The sequence below is a fragment of the Lithobates pipiens genome, unplaced genomic scaffold (assembly GCF_037356315.1).
Source record: "Lithobates pipiens isolate NorthernLeopardFrog02 unplaced genomic scaffold, aLitPip1_a1.2 Scaffold_23, whole genome shotgun sequence".
Taxonomy (NCBI): Eukaryota; Metazoa; Chordata; class Amphibia; order Anura; family Ranidae; genus Lithobates; species Lithobates pipiens.
The window spans coordinates 128,168,946-128,187,480 of NW_027507785.1; the positions used below are offsets into that span (position 1 = coordinate 128,168,946).

General features: G+C 42.2%; 1 protein-coding gene across 1 annotated transcript in view; it reads right to left on the reverse strand.

Annotated features, from left to right (window-relative positions):
* Window positions 1-5,366, reverse strand: part of LOC143927887 (arf-GAP with dual PH domain-containing protein 1-like) — a 77,434-nt gene extending 72,068 nt beyond the window's left edge. The window contains exons 1-2 of the mRNA XM_077452331.1: window positions 5,104-5,366; window positions 4,192-4,322 (exon numbers count right to left, since the gene is read on the reverse strand). Of these exons, the coding sequence (XP_077308457.1) occupies window positions 4,192-4,322; window positions 5,104-5,194 (222 nt within the window). The 5' untranslated portion in view covers window positions 5,195-5,366. The remainder of the gene's footprint in view (window positions 1-4,191; window positions 4,323-5,103) is intronic.
* Window positions 5,367-18,535: the final 13,169 nt, after the last annotated feature.

Below are 18,535 nucleotides of genomic sequence, written 5' to 3' on the forward strand. Positions count from 1 at the left end.
AATGACATTGTAACATGTATTTCTTGTAATGTCATATCTGAGAGTGAGGTTGGTAATGTGTTCACTACCAGTGATGAGAGTAGGAGATCTCCCATGACAGGCAGATGCACAGGATTGTCCATGGAAGTCTCATGGGGTCTCCATGTGTTGGAGTCAGAGGCTGTCCAGGATGGCTCTGGTGCTATGCTGGTGGAACAAGGGGGGACTAATTCACACAGTGAGAGCGTGTGGGCGCAGCCCCACAACCCTACGTGTAGCCCAGTGGGCAAGGGGTTAATTCAGCCTGCAAAAGTTGAGGGTACAAAGCTGAATGTGTCTGTAGTGCCACCAGAAAAAGGTGTTCAAAATGGTGTGCTGCACCAAGCTTTAGGTGACGAAGCATCACCCCAATGCAACGTTGATAAAAGTGTGGTGTTACAAAATGATGTATATAGAAATGACGAATGTGCAGTTAAAGCTAATGAATCCCAGGTTTCTGTGCGGCTTTCTACAGCAGGTGATGCAACACTGTGGAACACCCATGGTGGAACCACAATGGACTGGGACAGCTGGGCCAAACAATTGCTAGCCATGCTGGGTAAGGCTAGCTTAAATAACAAGGGTGTGGACACAACCGCTATGCCAGACAGGGGGATCGCAGAGCCGCCGGTGGTTGAGGGCGTCTTGGTCCCTGCAAAGGTTGCTGCCCTCCACTCTGAAGAAACAGTTCAGGGCACTGGCATCGCAGATGTGTTGTCCACAGCCCCACAGCTAAATGATATTGAGTATCAAAGTGATAGTGTGACTTGTAACGACCTGCAGAGGCTCACCAACACTGGTGCAGAAGGGATAAGTGTGAGACATGTGTCTGACAGCTCTCCAGGGGAGAAACAGGCCGTGATGATGAGTACCTCCAAGGAGGATGAGGTCTCTTCAAATGTCTCACCCTCTCAACCTGCAGTCGCTGAGCCCCTCCATGTCTTGGACAGGGTAAAAGACCCTAGAAAGTTCTGGTGTTTAGACATGGGATGTTTAGAGATGACCGAAACCTTACTGGAAATGCTAGAGTTGGTAAAAATGAACTTGCTGTATACTTGGGTATCTCCACCACAGTTGGACCAGGTGGTGCTGCGTAGCACCAATGGGTGGAGCCAGGTGGTACAGGCAGTGCTGGGAAACCTTGACCAACAGTGGAATTGGTGGGACCAATGGTTACCCATTTGGCACAGGATCTCCAGATTCTCTGTGAGCGTACTTCTAGTTATTGATTGGTATGGAAGGCATGCGAGAGAACTGCTTGAGATATCAGAGGTCTCTCCATCTGATGCGATGACTAGAAACATCTCTGCTGGTGTGGTCCGAGGTGCGGCGGAGCAGTTGTCAGTAGAGGGCGCAGATGCTGCCTTACCCGCTAGGCCTCATGAGAAGGAACGGCCCAGAATGGACTCAGCAGTAGCAGAGATGCTTTCTGTCACTGGCCCAGAGGTACAAGTTAAGGTGCCCGGAGACACTGTGGGAGAAAGTATTAATATTGGTTGCCATAACAATGTAATATGTACACCTGGAAAAAATGGTTTATGCTTAGGTCAGGGTAGTTTGTTAGAACAGGTACCCATGGAGTGTTGGACAACGGGTGAGGTGGAGCTGTGCTATGGTCCCGTCGGACGTAGTCCCTCCTCAGGTCTTCTTCTAACAAACACTGAATTGGAAAGCACTGATAATATGGAAAGCTGTGATCTGTTAAGAGTTCGTTCTGTAAACAATGATTTGGTTGCAGTGGGTACCAAGAAAAACAGTTTTGAACCTGAAATACCGATGGTGAAGGGTAAAATGGGTATTTGTAAATTGAAAGGAGGGCTCAAGGAAGGCAGAGTTCCCCCAAGAAAAGTGAATAAGCCCAGGGACCCCAAAAGAAGAGGAAGGCTGAGTATAAGACAATATAGGAACCTGTTAAGATCCAGGGGGGAATGTTCCCGGAAAAAGGGTTGGGCCTACGTGGCTGACAGCCAGCACAGAGGTGTCCCAACCATCATGATGGGTGCTGGTGTTCCTCCCTCCGGATCGAAACAAAGGGGGGGGATATGTGACAGAGCGAGGCTCTGTCCCTATGAAATTAGAGGTAAAGGAGACACAGAGTTTGCATATCTGCAGACTGCAGGACTACAGAGTGTAGAGTTTAAATGGAGAAAACTGCTCTGTCAGTTTTCTCCAGGTTTTGCTAGCTCCAGATGGGATTCTGTAGTTTGGAGATCCCTGAGAGTTATGGGTGGGATGGGATCTCCAACCCTGTGTCCGGGTCTTGAGGCTAGCGAGCAGGGTGTGTGCCCAGCTGCACACAGCCCATATAACAAGGGGATTTGTGTAGGATGGTGGTGTGTGAGCAGCTTGCTGCTTGAAGCTGTGCATGTCCAAAGCTGTGTGAAGGACTTGAAGCTATGTGCGTCCAAGGAGCCGTGTGCTGTGTGTCGAAGGGTTGGAAGCTGTGTGCGTCCAAGCAGTTTGTTGGACGGGGCAAGTACCTATAGCAGCAGTACTGCTGAAGAGTAGCCAGGTGGGCTAGCATTTTCGTTCTGATTTTGCTGTATTTAATTTAAGCTTGGACCCCTGCGTGGGATTACTGGATGGACTAATATTTTGTTTTCTTCTAATAAACGTGGGCTACCAGGCCCTTAACCATACACGCCTGACTGATGTGGACTAAAAAAGTGCATCTACCAATTGAGCTAATCACCCCAATGTCACAATATATATATAGTATAGCCATATAAGCACTAAATGGTTGGTCACAAAGAGCTGGAAATAGGTGCATATACTGTAGGTATACAATTGTTTCTATGTTTACAATAGTATGCAAATGATTATTTACAAATGTTAGCCTGGGACTCTGATTAATTATTGCGAGATGCCAGAATTGCATAACTCCATGTAGCAAGACCATGTGACTGATCAAAGGTGGCAAGAGGAAAGTGCTTGCAAGTGCCAATACCAAAGGTTCTTTTTTACATAGTTACATAGAAGGCGAGGTTGAAAAAAGTCCATCAAGTCCAACCAACAGCCACTCACCTGTCCCACGGTCATGTGATGCGGCCGCATGGAGCCTCACTCCTCTCCCCTTCCTCTCCACAGCACCTCCATTGAAACTGTGGGCACCTGGCTGTGACAGCTTGTGGCTTCGCGGCCTGGCTCACACTGCTCATGCATGAGTCGTGCTGCGCTCTCCGAGTTGACAGGCAATCTTCTGGGACCTGTGACATGTCCCAGAAGATTGCAGAGGGGAGAGGCCGCCTAGGGGGAGAGGAGGAGTAGCATTGGCAGCCTGTAGCCACTTTTGGGTGGAACTCCACTTTAATTTGATCCAAGTTGCCCCAAACAAACTATTTAAATTCAAAGTAAACAAGTGCCATTTATTGCTAAGATTTGTTCTCTCATGTACTTTCTGTAGGGCCTCCCTTATTTTTTTTCTTGCAGTTTTCCACGTATATATATTTACAGTCTGTGCTCAGGCAAATACCTGTGGTTCTTCGAACTTTCTCTGTTGCTGGACACATGGTTATGCCATTCTTGTTTTATTGGGGAACAACAGAAACTCAGCGAGACAGCATTACGTCACAACCATGTAGTTCCACAAAAAAGAAAATCACATTTAAAAAAAAAATAACACTACCACCTAACTTATAATGAAAATGCTTGTTGCACCTACTGTATGTCTGTATAAAAATCAACAGAAAAGCAGTTACTTAAACAAATGGTTCAATAAGTCTTATATTGACACTATGTCAGTAAATTATAAAACTCTCTTTTAAATATTCTTATTTCAAAGACACACATTTAAAGGATAAGTTTACAAGTATAAAAACCTGGTTGGCTCAGGATGCCAAATCTCCCTGTCCCTGTCTTGGAGTATTTATGTCTAGTGGATTACAGGAGGTTGATATAAAGATAGATTGAGTTATGCATGCTAGTTGAATCTACAAATACATTTAATAATTTGTTATCAATACGTAAATACTGGCTGAAAATAAAACTTTTTTTTAATGGATCATAATGATGGTTAATTAGACTCATCGCTATAATTAAAATTCAATTAAATGCTGACTTAATTCTACTAAAGAACTAAAAAACAATGGAAAAGTATCTTTAAATAATGCAATTGTTTGTGTATTTGTGTATTTTCTGACATGGCCCAGACAAAAGAAATAAAGGGCATGTTACCTCTATTTGGTCCTCCTCCCACTTGGCCATACTCAGTGATTTCACTTTACTGATGTCTGAAAGATTTCTGTGTATACCACAACAAGTCACACACAAGAAGACGCCCAGTGTACTGGATGCCCACTGTGGGTCTAAAAAGAAAACAAATGAATTATAGTAACCAAGGTTTCTACAACTTGATAATGTACTCACCAAATACATGTCAACTGATAACTGACCATAAACATAACCCGAAGCCAATGCCTAACCTTAGTATCGAATGTAGTAGATATAACACTCAACATTAAGGAAAAATTTGGTTTCATATACAAAGGTTCCCTACTAGCTGAACAGGATGTTGAGCAATAGTGGCTTCCTATAAACTTGCAACCGATGTATATTGTATGTACCGGTTGACCACCTCAGACCCTTAAGGGATGCAAAACAGCCAGATTGTTAGGTACCCAATTAATATTTTGCCTAAATTCCTAAACACATTACTGTGCCTAAAGCAACAGAAGACACATGAGCATTAAGGAGTTGCACAGCATGTAAACATTTTGGCAAGACAGTCAGATGCATAACACTCACACCTATACTTACAAGCTGACTGGTGTTATTTCATGTTTCTCACCTTAGGCAGAGGAGTGAATATACATACAATCTCTTTGAGTAGTATGGCTTTCTTAACTTAATATTATTTATTGCAACAATTACCTTCCTTTGCTGCAAGCTCTAGTAAGTGCTCTGGTAAGTGCTAGTATGTGCACAATCTGTGAAAAAACAAATCTACAGAAAAAATGTACCCAATCTGTAGGTTTATATAATGTACTGGGAAACTGTGCCCATCTTGGTGATATTATAGTTTATAGTGTGATGGTACTTAACTAAACTACATTTGCCAGCCTCACTTCCTCTTCAGTGTGTTCTCACCTGGCTCTCCGCAGTCTGCACATTTTGTATTTCCGTCCTTTTTTGTCAATATCCTGACAGATTTCTTGTTCCAGTCCTGATCTTCAGACATTCCAGTTTAGGTATAAAATAAAATACTGAAAAACGTTAACAGTCTTGTGATACGTCAGATATGACACTCATGCAAAAGCAGAGCAAATGAGGAAGATTAAAGGTACAACTACGTTGTTACTATCACCTTTACCTGCCTCCTCTCAGGGCGAGGCCAGTAGTGCTGTCTGCCAAGCAAAGCTGAGCAAACTCCTATGCAGGCTCCTTAAAGTGGGAGGGAAATTTTAATTAGTAAACCTGTTTTTCAACATTTTAGTCTCACAAGACTTCCTTGAGAGGAGCTAAAGAGTATTCGCCAGGACTTGTACATATCAGCACACTCGCACATATAATGTGACACTTATAAATACACTTAAATGTAATTACCATAAATAATACAAGTATATAGTTACCTATATGAATACAATATGTAGACAATTTATACTATAAAACATTAAACCAATATTTTTTTAATATTGTTTTCAAGACTTTCTATATACTGCAATTTGATTTTGATCTATACATACATACAGAGGCCCTGCTTTCTGCTTTGCAGTGCTAAACAAAGGTGGTGTGGTACTGTTCTTTCTCACAATACAAGTCTATGTTTTTTTTTGGGAGCTTTGCGAAAATGTCTATCAATTCCAGAAGGGCAACAAATCTTCACCATAATTTTCATACTTTTTTTTCCCCCTAATATTATTCTCACCATCTAGTGGCAATAATGAGGTGGTATTCTTAAAATAACTCAAAAAGAAAAAATACCACATTATTGCTACTAGATGGTGTTGACAATCCTAGTAAATAAACCTCTAACTTAAAGTGCAATGAAGATTTGTTGTACATGTGTGAATGATTGACACATTCGCACAATAAATCTTTTTTACATTTACATGGATTTGAAGACTCTGATAACAATGCGCTTCCTACGAGGCTTATGTTGATAAAATTGGAACTTCTGTTTTTAGGCTGCCTGTGTCTCTATAGGGATGATTATATCCAAAAAGTAGCATGGAAAAAATGGTAGGCTATTTTAAGACTGTAGGCATAGTAATTGCATTCTCAAAACGACAGAATACCAAAATCTAAATATCATATAAAAATGTACTGCACCTTTTTTTCCTTTTCAGTTTTCTACTGCCATATTTTCACTTAGAAAAGTCCTAAAATCACCCCCACGTCTCCTTTTTATTGAAAACAAATAGTTTGCTTATGGCTGTCTCCTCATCCCTCTACGATACAACAGTGAATTGTGCAGATCAATTGCATATTAATCAGAGAAAAGGTAACCTATCAACTTCCCAATGGCATTAAAAAATTCTCCCACGGTCCTCCCTCCCAAAGTGACACCCATCACAGGAACTACTGCCCGCTAACCACCCCATTCTTCTTATGCTTAGACATACACATTATTTTTTTTTAACTGTGAATTGAGAAATATACCTCTGCAGCGCTGCAGGCATTGACGTATGTATTCTGAGAACAGCATCCTGCTGCTTTCAGAATACACAGATCAATGCTGCAGCTCATTGGCAATCCTGCAAAGTAAACACCAAAAAGAAAAAAACCTAACCAGATAGGTCTTCACTGGTACTAGAAAGGAACGATTGCACAATGTATTTATATTTGTTATATTTTTATTATAAGCATTTATTAAGAACAATTGATAAAAACAGAGTTTACAGTATCCCGTGCCGTTGGCAATATAACAACAGTTAATAATAAACACATGAAAAAACCTCTGCCAGAAAAAGTGTTTGGTATGTCCACCATTAGAATCTTCCACCACACATCCACCCACTTTTCTAATGTTGGGCATACACGTAATGTTCTTGTGTATGAGCAGCACTTTTGCATATTATTTGGTCCGAACTTGTGTTTGGACCAATGACTGAGCTCATCCCTACTGAGGATGTGAGCTGGATGGCAGAGAGACGCAAGTTCAGACCAAACACTGGCTTGCTCAGTTGCAAGGTTTCTCTATTCAAAGTTCAGACATTCATGCAAACGCTGAACATTTACAGTGTCTTGCGAAAGTATTCGGCCCCCTTGAACTTTTCAACCTTTTGCCACATTTCAGGCTTCAAACATAAAGTTTCAAAATCCAATAGATTTCGTTCCACTTCACAATTGTGTCCCACTTGTTGGTGATTCTTCACAAAAAATTAAAATTTTATATCTTTATGTTTGAAGCCTGAAATGTGGCAAAAGGTTGAAAAGTTCAAGGGGGCTGAATACTTTCGCAAGGCACTGTAGGCATTCGGTGTGGACAAACATGACAGCTTCTGGCTGTCAATGGCTGCTAGGGAAGCAGTGGGTGCAAACAACTTCTGCTTTCCTAGCAACCACTGACAACTGGAAGCTGTCACGTTCATCCGCATAGATTGTTTAAATGTTCAGCGTTCACATAAATGCCTGAAGCCCATGGCGAACAAGATGTATTAGTATTATGTGTCAACAAAAATCCCCCTCAGCCCCAAAAAAGTCTCCTCCAAGTACAAATCCCCTCCCCTCTACCATATCATCTCTGCTAGCACAAACCAACCCCGTTGACCCTCCTAGCACAAATACTCTTCTCCCATCCCCCTCCCAACACAAGTCACCCCTGAATCACCACTCACCCCCAAATTTCTCCTCCCAGAGCAATTCTTACCCCCTGCTGCCTGCCAAATTCCTATTCCCAACACAAATCCCCTCTAATGCGGTGCGCCCCCCCCCCCACCTCATATGGTACCACAGTGTCCAGGGCAACCGCCCCTCCTGCCCACCCCTTGTCCTGGCCCTATAGCAAGTGTTTGGTCTGAACTTCTGAACTTTTACATAGTTACACAGTTAGTCAGGTTGAAAAAAGTCTAGTTCAACCAATAAAAAAAAAAACAAAAAAAACAAAAACAACCATACAATCCCATATACACAATCCTATACCCACGGTTGATCCAGCGAAAAACCTCAGCAAAGCATTTGCCACAGCAGGGGAAAAAATTCCTTCCTGGTCCCTCGAGAGGCAATTGAATATTCCCTGGATCAAGTTTAGCTATAAATGTTAGAACTCAGTTATAATATTTACATTTAGGAAAGAATCCAGGCAAAGTAAACTTTGAATAGGAAAAAACTTCAAGCTGCGCTAAAAGTGATAGAGGCAAGCACACCAACAGATATAAATTGGTCACAAAAACTAATATACAAAAGGTTCACAGAGTGTGATGACATCACAAATGTATACTCCACCCTATACGTTTCGCTACATACAGCATCTTTCCCCTGAAGATGCTATTTGTGGCAAAAAGCATGGGGCGGAGTCTAAGTTTGTAACAGCAGTTTAAAAAAGTAGTAAAAACAGCACATGCGTTTTGCTACATATAGCATCTTTCCCCCAAAAGATGCTATTTGTGCTTTTTTTTAAACTGACGTCACAAATTTAGAATCTGCCCTATATGTTTTGCTACATATACAGTGATATCTTACAGCAGCGTCTCCTTTTTCCCTTTCACATCCTCTTGCTCCTTCTTCTGCTCTTCTTTACATCTGTGATGGAATCTCAAAAAAAAAAAAATAAGTTAGGTTGATGTACATATTTTAAAGTGGAATTACATTCAAAACATTGTTTCTCGGTTGGTTCCCTATCAGGTGTGGAGAGGGCATGCCATTTCCTAATAGAAACCCAATGGGCAAATGAAGCAGCATTATTACTTTTGGATAGAACAGGGAAGGCTTAAAACCCCTATTAAGTCTAGTCCCGGCTAAGGGTATTTTCTTTACTTACTGTTTTGGAGATGCAACAGGAAGTGAGAAGAAATCTCCCTAAAGAGAGCGGAATTCCTATCTTAGACTGCAGTTCCCAGAACATTGGATGATCTACCTTCAGCGCTTGTTCTCATGACAACTCTAAAATTTAGAATTGTCACCAGAACAAATAAAGGGGAATCTCCCCAGCGGGGACACAGACTGCAATAAAAAATTGGCAGAGGATCAAATTTTACCTTCCTGTTGGAGGATACTTACTGTTATGGTTTTGCTGCTCACAGCTTTTTCAGACTTGGCTTTCTCTCTGGGCTACTTTCTGGACTTTTTTCTTCTCCTCTTTACTGCAAAGAATCCTGTAAGAAAGGGTGTAATTTAACCACTTTAAGACCGGGCCTATTTTTCAAACTTGTTGTTTACAAGTTGAAATATTTTTTTTTTTTGCTAGAAAATTACTTAGAACCCCCAAATATTATATATATTTTTTTCTAACACCCTAAAGTATAAAATGGCGGTCAATATCACCCAAACCGTCCCCTCCGTTCTTCTCAAGACCTCCTACTCTCAAGCTCTCTCGTCTCCTCCTCCCACACTCGTCTTCAGGATTTCTCCAGAGCCTCTCCAATCCTCTGGAACTCGCTACCTCCACCGGTCCGGCTATCCCCTACTCTTGCTACCTTCAGACGATCCCTGAAAACTCATCTATTCAGGGAAGCCTATCATGTCTCAAACTAATCTCCTACCACTTCCATAAACTCATTCCCAACAGTTATAACCTTCTGTACCACCTGCCCCACCCTTTTAGATTGTAAGCTCTTCTGAGCAGGGTCCTCTTAATCCTTTTGTATTTAATTGTATTGTAACTGTATTGTCTCCCTTTTATATTGTAAAGCGCTGCGTAAATTGCTGGCGCTATATAAATCCTGAATAATAATAATAATAATAATATAATACTTTATGTCACACAGTATTTGCGCAGCGGTCTTACAAGCGTACTTTCTGTGGTAAAAATACACATTTTGAATTAAAAAAAGACAACAGTAAAGTTAGCCCAATTTTATTTTAATATTGTGAAAGATAATGTTACGCCAGGTAAATTGATACCCAACATGTCACTGTTTGCACCCGCTCGTGAAATGGCGACAAACGTTTATCCTTGAAATCTCCATATACAATGTTTAAAAAATTCTATAGGTTGCATGTTTTGAGTTACAGAGGAGGTCTAGGGCTAGAATTATTGCTCTTGCTCTAACGATCGTGGCGATATCTCGCATGTGTGATTTAAACTCTGTTTTTATATGCGGGCGCTACTTACGTATGCGTTCGCTTCTCCTCCCAGCTTTCACTTTTCTCTCACAAACTCCATTTATTCTTATTGTTCTCTGCCAACCATAAGACTCCAGAAGTCAGCGGAGCGCAATGCACATTTGTAAGGCCCCTTTCACACACGCAGACAGTATGTCCGTATTTCATTCATCCGTTTGCGGATGAAATACGGACATACATGCATTCCTATGGGATAGCGGGTGTCTGCGGATGAACATCCGCAGACACCCGATATCGTCCGCCTCCGCAATTGTCCGATTATGCAGATGGAGGAAAATCCTACCTTTCTATCCGCCTGCAGAGCGGATCGGATGAACACGGACAGACGGTCCGTGCTCATCCGATTCCCCCATAGAGGAGAGCGGAGAGCTGACAGGGTGGTCCCTGCACAGTATGCAGGGACTGCCCTGTTATCCGCCGGCTCAGCGGAGACAATGGAGCGATCCCCGCTGATCTGTCCCGTGTGAAAGGGGCCTTAAGCACATCGCTGGGCTCTATTAATGCTCAATGCTTTGGGGGTTTTTTTGTTTTGTTTTTTAAAGCGCCAATATCTCTGCTTTTTAAATCCCCCCAAAGAATTCCACTATAAATAAGACTATTAAAGGAATGTCCTACTTACGAATTCCATTGTTTTCCAGTGCAGGGAAAGCCTATTTTGTTGATTATCTTGTGGGTGATCAGTGATCACTTGCTGCATTCGTTTCCGGATGATAAAGATAGAAAGTTATATGAAATATCAGTTCTACAGAGAAGAATATAACGCTTCTGAACACGAGCTACCAATTATTTTTTTATTATTTTACCTAATGTTTTTAATTTGTGCACTTTTTTTACATTTTTTTTAATCCCTTTTATTCCTATTACAAGGAATGTAAACATCCCTAGTAATAGGAATGGTGTGTGACAGGTCTTTATGGTGAGATGCGGGGTCAGTAAGACCCCACATCTCTCCTCCTGGCTGGAAAGCATGAGATTGAGAAAAAAAATTCACCGATCTCATGCTGACAGCCGCGATCGTGGCTTTGTTTACTTCCGGGAACCTGGGCGTAACGTCATAACGTCGCACCTGGGCCTCCGACGGTCATAGAGATGACTGGTGACCATCTCGTCACCAGAAATCTCTATCGTCGTCACCCGGCACCAGCCGATTCTTTCTCTGGGCCCCGATGGCACGGGAGAGCCCAGAGAAGCACCGGATGGCACACGGAAGGGGGGTCGTCCCCTACTGTGGCCTATAAGAACGATCTAGCAGGGGAACTGCCACTATGATCGTTCTTATCGTGCACAGAATCGCCAGCTTGAAAAAATTATATCTGAATAATGCCTGTAGCTGCAGGCATCATTCAGGTATCCCCACTCAATGTCAAGGACGTCATATGACGCCCTAATGTATTGAAGTATATATATATATATATATATATATATATATATATATATATATATATATATATATATATATATATATACATCGGCATAGCAAAAACATAAAGAAAACTAAATATACCAACCTAAACAAAGCCATAACCACCCCCTAAAACACCCTCAGGCTAAAAAACACATTTACACATTTAACCCAATCTAGGGTACGTGAAAGGACAGAAAGAAAGCCCCAACCTCACCCAGAATGTCATACACCACCACCTCAACAGGAAGGACTTTTTTCCGAATGGAAACCTGACATTGCGCATTCCATGTGAAGAAATGCACTACTAAGATAACGAGAAAAAGTGTCTCAAAATCAAAATCCTGATGTGTCTCAAAGGCCCCGTACAACCACTCTGCATAACTCAAGCGGGAAAGGAAAGGGATACCCAGAGCCCCACCCACACGCTTGTAGACTTCTATATTGAAGGGGCACTGAAGCAAGAAGCGGTTCATTGTCTCCTCCACCCCACCACATTCCACTCTTGGACAACCATAGTTCTCCGCAGAGCAATGTTTCAGGTTGCCCTTTACATAGAGTCAGCCATGAAACGAGCACCAGGCCAAATCCTGAAACTTTAAAGGGATTCCTTCTAGATTGAGCAAACACAGACCCTCCCTCATAACAGGGATTGGGCAATCCCTCAAGGCCAGTGTCTTGCTAAAGGCAGATTCAACAACCCTCCTCTCCAGGTCTTTCCTAGGAATAGACTTAATTTCCTCTGCCCTCACCACTGCCAAAGCATTTTCAGGCACGGGGTAATATAAGCTGGAAGCTTGCCATGTCGGACCCTCAGGCTTTTCACTCGTCCACCATTCTCCCAGCTTTGCAGAAAAGGCCTAAACCAGGACTGAAAAATGTCTACCCACCCTGGTGGTTCCTCTGCCAGCATGTTAGCAAAATTATGTTTCAAAAACATCAGAGAAAAAAAAAACACTGGGTTGACCATACCTAAGCAACCCATCCACCTGGGAAGGTAAGTTACAGACCTCTTAACGAGATTCAGTTTGTTCCCCCATAACAGTTGGAAGAAACAGCTGTAAATTCTTGCATAGAGAGACACTGGCAAAACACAGACAAAGCTGACATACAGAAATATTGGAATCAGGTAAGTTTTAATCAGGTCAATCCTTTCCCTGTAAGAGAGTTTCCAGTCCTTCCAGGTGGCAACCCTGGCATCGGCATCTTGCAGCTTGCTTTTCCAATTTGAAAGGCTATAATCGCCAGGACCAAATTTGATGCCTAGAACTTGAATTTCCTGTCAGGGCTCTGGGCAGACGTCTGGAAGCTCAAAGCCATCGCCTTCCTCACCCATCCGAAAAAACTTCACTTGTATCATGATTGATCTTTGAACCAGATGCCTCAGCATACTGCTCCATAACTGAGACCACCTCCTCCACCTCCTCTGTCCTAGAGATGAAAACAGATACATCATCAGCATAGGCCATGACTCTCAGAGGAGGCTCACAGGAATGCCCAAAGGCACTCTGCACAACGGTCCGCTCTCTAACCTCCGGATGAAGGGATCGATTGTGAACGCATATAGCAGAGGACTCAAAGGACACCCCTGATGCACACTCGAGCCAATCTCAAAGGCCCTTTCGATCCAACCATTCACAAGCATAAAGCTTTCAGCCCCTCTGTACATGGACTTCAGCCAATTGATAAAGCCCCCCTCCAGGCCATATTTGCCAAGAAGCAGCCATAGGTACTCATGATTGACCCGATCAAAAGTTTTAACCTGATCCAATGCCAGCAAGTACTTTCTCCAGCCTGCAGGCCTGCACCACTGGTCAAGTCAGAGCCATCTGCAAGGGTGCTCCTGGTGAGGATGGGTGCTGCATTGGGTCTGGCCAGAAGGCAGGTCCCTGGCCAGAAGGCCTAGATTGGTGTAGTTCTAGCTCCGGTCAGTTATTCGGGAAAGAACGCTTGCTCCCCTACAGCACCGGGGGGAGCGGTTAGTATTTCCCAAATGTAATTAGGTAGGAGTGATGGGAGCGAGGGTTGAGCCTTAGAGATAGGGGATCTTCCCAAGCTTTCAGATCTTCGGGCCTTCCTGGCTGAAGCTGGCCTGGGCTGTTGGTCAGGGTTGTGACGTAAAGCCTGTGGTGAATATGCCCCTGAAGTGGCAGTTCAGGGTTGCCAGATGATCACTGTGAGTGAGGGTCACATTGATTTAATGGCACCATGGTCACTTCACTAACACACTTTTTCACACCTGCCTCTAGGACTGAGCCTTTTGGCTAGGACCAGGGGAAATTTTTATTCCTGGCAAGGGGGCCTGGCCATTGTATTGCACAATGTTCACTCTTTCACTTCTTCCCACTTTCCTATTTATCTTACCCCTGTGTTTGTCACTTTTTTTATTTTTTTTGTTTGGTGTCCACGTTTGTCACTGTGTGATCAGTAGGGTGTGAATCCCCGGGCCTACCCTGAATGTCTTGGGATGGGGGTGGACTTAGGCCTTTTGGCTTGGTTCACCCTTGCTCATGGGGTCTCCCTTTGGGGGAGTGCCACCGAATACTTGGGTGGGTCTGTTTCAGCAGACATTCCAGAGAAAGAAGGTCCGTCTGGTTTTGGCCAGATGGACCCAAGTGAAGTACCTTAGTCCCTGTCTGGATCCTAATGCCCCGGGGGATCAGGGTAAGGTCCTTCCTATGGAGGACCAGTGTAACACCCGTTTCACGTTTTGTGTCACTCTTTAAGTGTGTGCACTTTTTTTGGTTCCAGGTGGAGTTTTTGGGTGTTTCACACACCACAGGCTTTTCAAAAAGAAAAAAACATATCAAGCTGTTTATTTCTTCCTTTGGCCTTGAAAAACCCAACAATCCTTTGTTTTGTAAGCTCCCACCACTCTGACCTACTGCTGCAAAAGTGCATGATTGATACCTGTGCCTAAAAAAAATTGACTCACCTTCACATCATCCAGGAGTGCCGAATTTAGCTCCCAGGTACCCTTCCCCCTAGGTGGTTCATCTGGGCTATTCAGAGTCACAGACAGAATACAGTGATCGGAAAACTCCACTATCTGACACACTGGTGCTGAGAAGGCAGAGTTCTCCTTTAAAAAAAAAACTATCTATTCTACTCTGACTACTACCTCGCTGAAAAGTGAATCTCGTGTTGTCTGGGCAGCAATGAATGTGCACATCAACCAGACCTGCCTCTCTAGCTATTTTGTTCAAGAAAAAGCCGTCACAGTCCAGCCTGGCTCCGGTACCTTTCCTGTCCTTAGTCCTAGTGACGGTGTTGAAATAACCACCAAAGTCAACTTGCCGGGCTGTAAAAAGAAAAAGCTTGATTTTTTATGAAGAGGCATTTCCTGTCCCACTTTATCTAGGGCCCATAGATGTTGATCAGGCGCAAGTCCTTCCCCCCCATGGAGACGTCCAAGACCATGCCTCTCCCCATTCCTACTTCAATAATCCACCAACAGGTTACCATGCCGGAAAAAAGTACCGCAACTCCAGTGTAAGGCTCAGCAAGAGGGGCCGTGCTTTCACTCCTTCTTGGCCAGATGAATATCAGCCAAACTAGACAATCGGGTCTCTTGCAAAAAGAAAATATCAGCATCAAACCTACTGAGCAAAATAAGGCCATATTACAAGCACTTACTGATTTTATACTGGCGACATTAATAGTCGCCACATCCATCAGGATGATGGAGGTATACGTTTCTTAGCCTGCTTACCCCTCTCCCTTCCTGGAGACTAGGGCTGCAACTAATGATTATTTTCATAATCGATTAGTTGGCCGATTATTGTTTTGATTAATCAGTTAATAACCTTAAAGTGTGGTGTATAATTTAGTTAACATGTAAAGTTTAAAAAAAAAGGCAATTTATTCTTAAATATCTCTATGCAGTGGTAAATATAAATAACCAAATATATGATTAGGGAGCAAAATTCCTAATCCACTCTGAGAATAACAGACAAAAGAGATATAATGTATATACTATTGGAGGTTGAAGCTAATTAATAGAGAGATTAACTAGTTTTTTGTTCTTTAAATAAAAAAATTTGAAGACTTTTTTGCAGATTTTCAAACAGAACTGTAATATATTGTATGCTGGCCATAAAAAAAATGTCTTCCTTGAAAAAAAAAAAAACATTTTTAGTGGTGGTTAGTGGGGTCAAATCGACATTTGTTTTCAACCACGGGAAAATTTTAAAATAATAGAAAACTTATTGGTCAAAGGAATTTTTACACAGTGTATGTGGTTTTCTTTCAGAAATTATATTAATTTTAAAACAGAATGTTAAAAGCAAGTGAAATTTTCAAACAACATTCTTTCATTCGGAGAAGGTACAATGATTTTTCGTATGAATATTCTCATCTGAAAATTGATCCATGTGGCCAGCATAAGGCATGGTGCACACTTACTCAGTTTGCTTTTTATCTTTTTCTGCAGGGCTTTTTGCTGTGCGTTTAGATTTTTGCAAATGTGATTTTGCGTTTTTGCTTTTTTTTTTGGCCACTTTGTTGTTGGGCAGAATTGCTGCAAAAACACACTACATGCTTTTCTGCAGCTTCTCCATTTAAGTATATTGAACCAAAAAAGCACGTTTTGCATTGAAAAAAGCCCTTGACACTTTCCAAATATGCAGCGGCTGAAGAAAAAGCATAGATGTGAACGTGTCCCATTGGAAACCATGTTAAATGAACTGTAGTGTGTTTCTGCAAAAAGCACAAAAAAAAACACATAGTTGTGAACCAGGCCTAAGATGTTTAGTAAAATAATGGGGTTAAGAAAACTAAAATGAACCCTTTATAGTACAAAAACAGCAAATCACTGTAAGTAAATTTTTTTTACTACGGAACAGTGAAAGTAATACTTACAGTAGCGATTATTTGCTCTTTTTGTACTATAAAGGGCTCATTTTAGTTTTTTAACCTTATTGTTACTGGCCGATTAATCGATCATGAAAATAGTAATCAAAGAATTTCATAATCGATTATTTGTCGATTAACTGATTAGTTGTTTCGGCCCTACTGGAGACCCTACGCGCTTCAATGTCCCTTGTGATTCCTCCTACATAGATTCATCACCAGAAGAACTTACACCCTATACCTCACAAAACACCTCAAAAGCACTTGCCACCTCCACCCTCCTAGGTTCATAAGCTTTGACATCCTTCCTCTTTCTCCGCCTCTTACTCTTTTTCCTTTTAGCCTCCAACAATTCCATATCCTCATTTGACAATCCCGATGGCAGAACCCCCTCCCCTGTAAACCCCAGGAAATCCTCAGCTAAAACCTCCCCCATTAACCTGGGGTCACCATGTAAAGCCACTTCCTTACCCCCCATCCATACTGTCGCCGTTGCTCTGGCATCCACCCTCTGGCTGGTACTGGCACAGGCACTATCCTTTATCTATTTTAATCTTTCCTCATTCTCATATTTTTCTCTAAATGCACCGCTGCTATGATTCAGAGAAGCAACTGGCTTCTCCTGCTTCAATGCCTCCTCCAGAGACTTTAGCTTGAAATCTTCCCTCTTCCCTCTTACTGCTCCCAGACTTACTGTACAGATATTTCTTTTTCCTGAAATCCGCTTTTAGGACACCAAGTTTCTGCACCTCTGCCGCGTTAGACCCCCATATCAAAATTTTTGGAAAATGTTGTTGTTTATGTTAGATCTCACACAGAAGCAATATTAACAATTATTTGCTGGGGGGCTAACTCATCATCAGCCCCCCCTTATCAAAAAATTTACCAAACAGTTAGCTATTTTGGAAGCTATTTGTTAGATCCGGTAAGATCAAGTGGTTTTAATGTTAAATCTCACATAATTAGAGACTTATTAAGTGATTAAGGAGGGGGGCTGGCCCCTTCTTATCAAATGTTCTGGCCAAAAATCATTCAGGCTAATAGATATTTGTTAGATCCAGTAAGATCAAGTGGTTTTAACGTTAGATCTCAAATAATTTCAGAGATATTCCACATCAAATTAGAGATATTAGGTGGTACATAAGGACGGGTTAGCCCCCCCTTATCACATTTTCTGGCCAAAAATCATTCAGGCTAATAGATATTCGTTAGATCCGGTAAGATCAAGCCGTTTTAACATTAGATCTCGCATAATTTCAGAGATATTTCACAATAAGATAGAAATATTAGGTGGTACATAAGGACAGTAGCTTATCCTTATCAAATTTTCTGGCCAAAAATCATTCAGGCTAATGGATATTCATTAGTAGTGATGGACGAACGTTTCGCCCGGCGGTCGTTTCGCGGCGAATTTCCGACATTCGCGGTCCGCACGTTCGAACGCCTTTTTCCGTCGTTCGCCGCGGCGGACTTACGTGTTTAATGTATACAAGAACTTTAACCTTTGGTGACACGTTTATCATGTGATACAGGACAGCCAATTGAGACATGACAGCACATGGACACTTGGACATTCCCCCTAACCTATAAATACACCCGATCCGGTGGCCATTTTACATTCTTTCTTCTGTTACGATAGGGACAGGTTCCTGTGTGGAGTAGGGAGAGATAAACCACTAGCTATTTGGTACACAAAAGTTCTTTTCAGGACTGGTATAGGTGTTAGGTGTTGATAGGTTTGCTGTGCTGCTGATTCTTGCAGCAGCCTGAGTGTCTTTTGTTAGTTTAGAGAAAGGGAAAGGACGGTGTATGCTACAGGGACAGCCAGATTAGTCTTTCATCATCATCATCATCATCATCATCATTAGCTGTTACTATCAAGGTCCACAAAAGAGCTGTTCCAGTAACCACTAATCGTTCTCTTTTTTTGCCAATTTGTATAGGGACAGGAAGGAAGCAGTGTTGTCAGGCAGTGAGGGTAATTTTAAAGACTTGCTGTTATTATTAGTTCCACAAAGGTTCTTTTCAGGACTGGTATCAGTG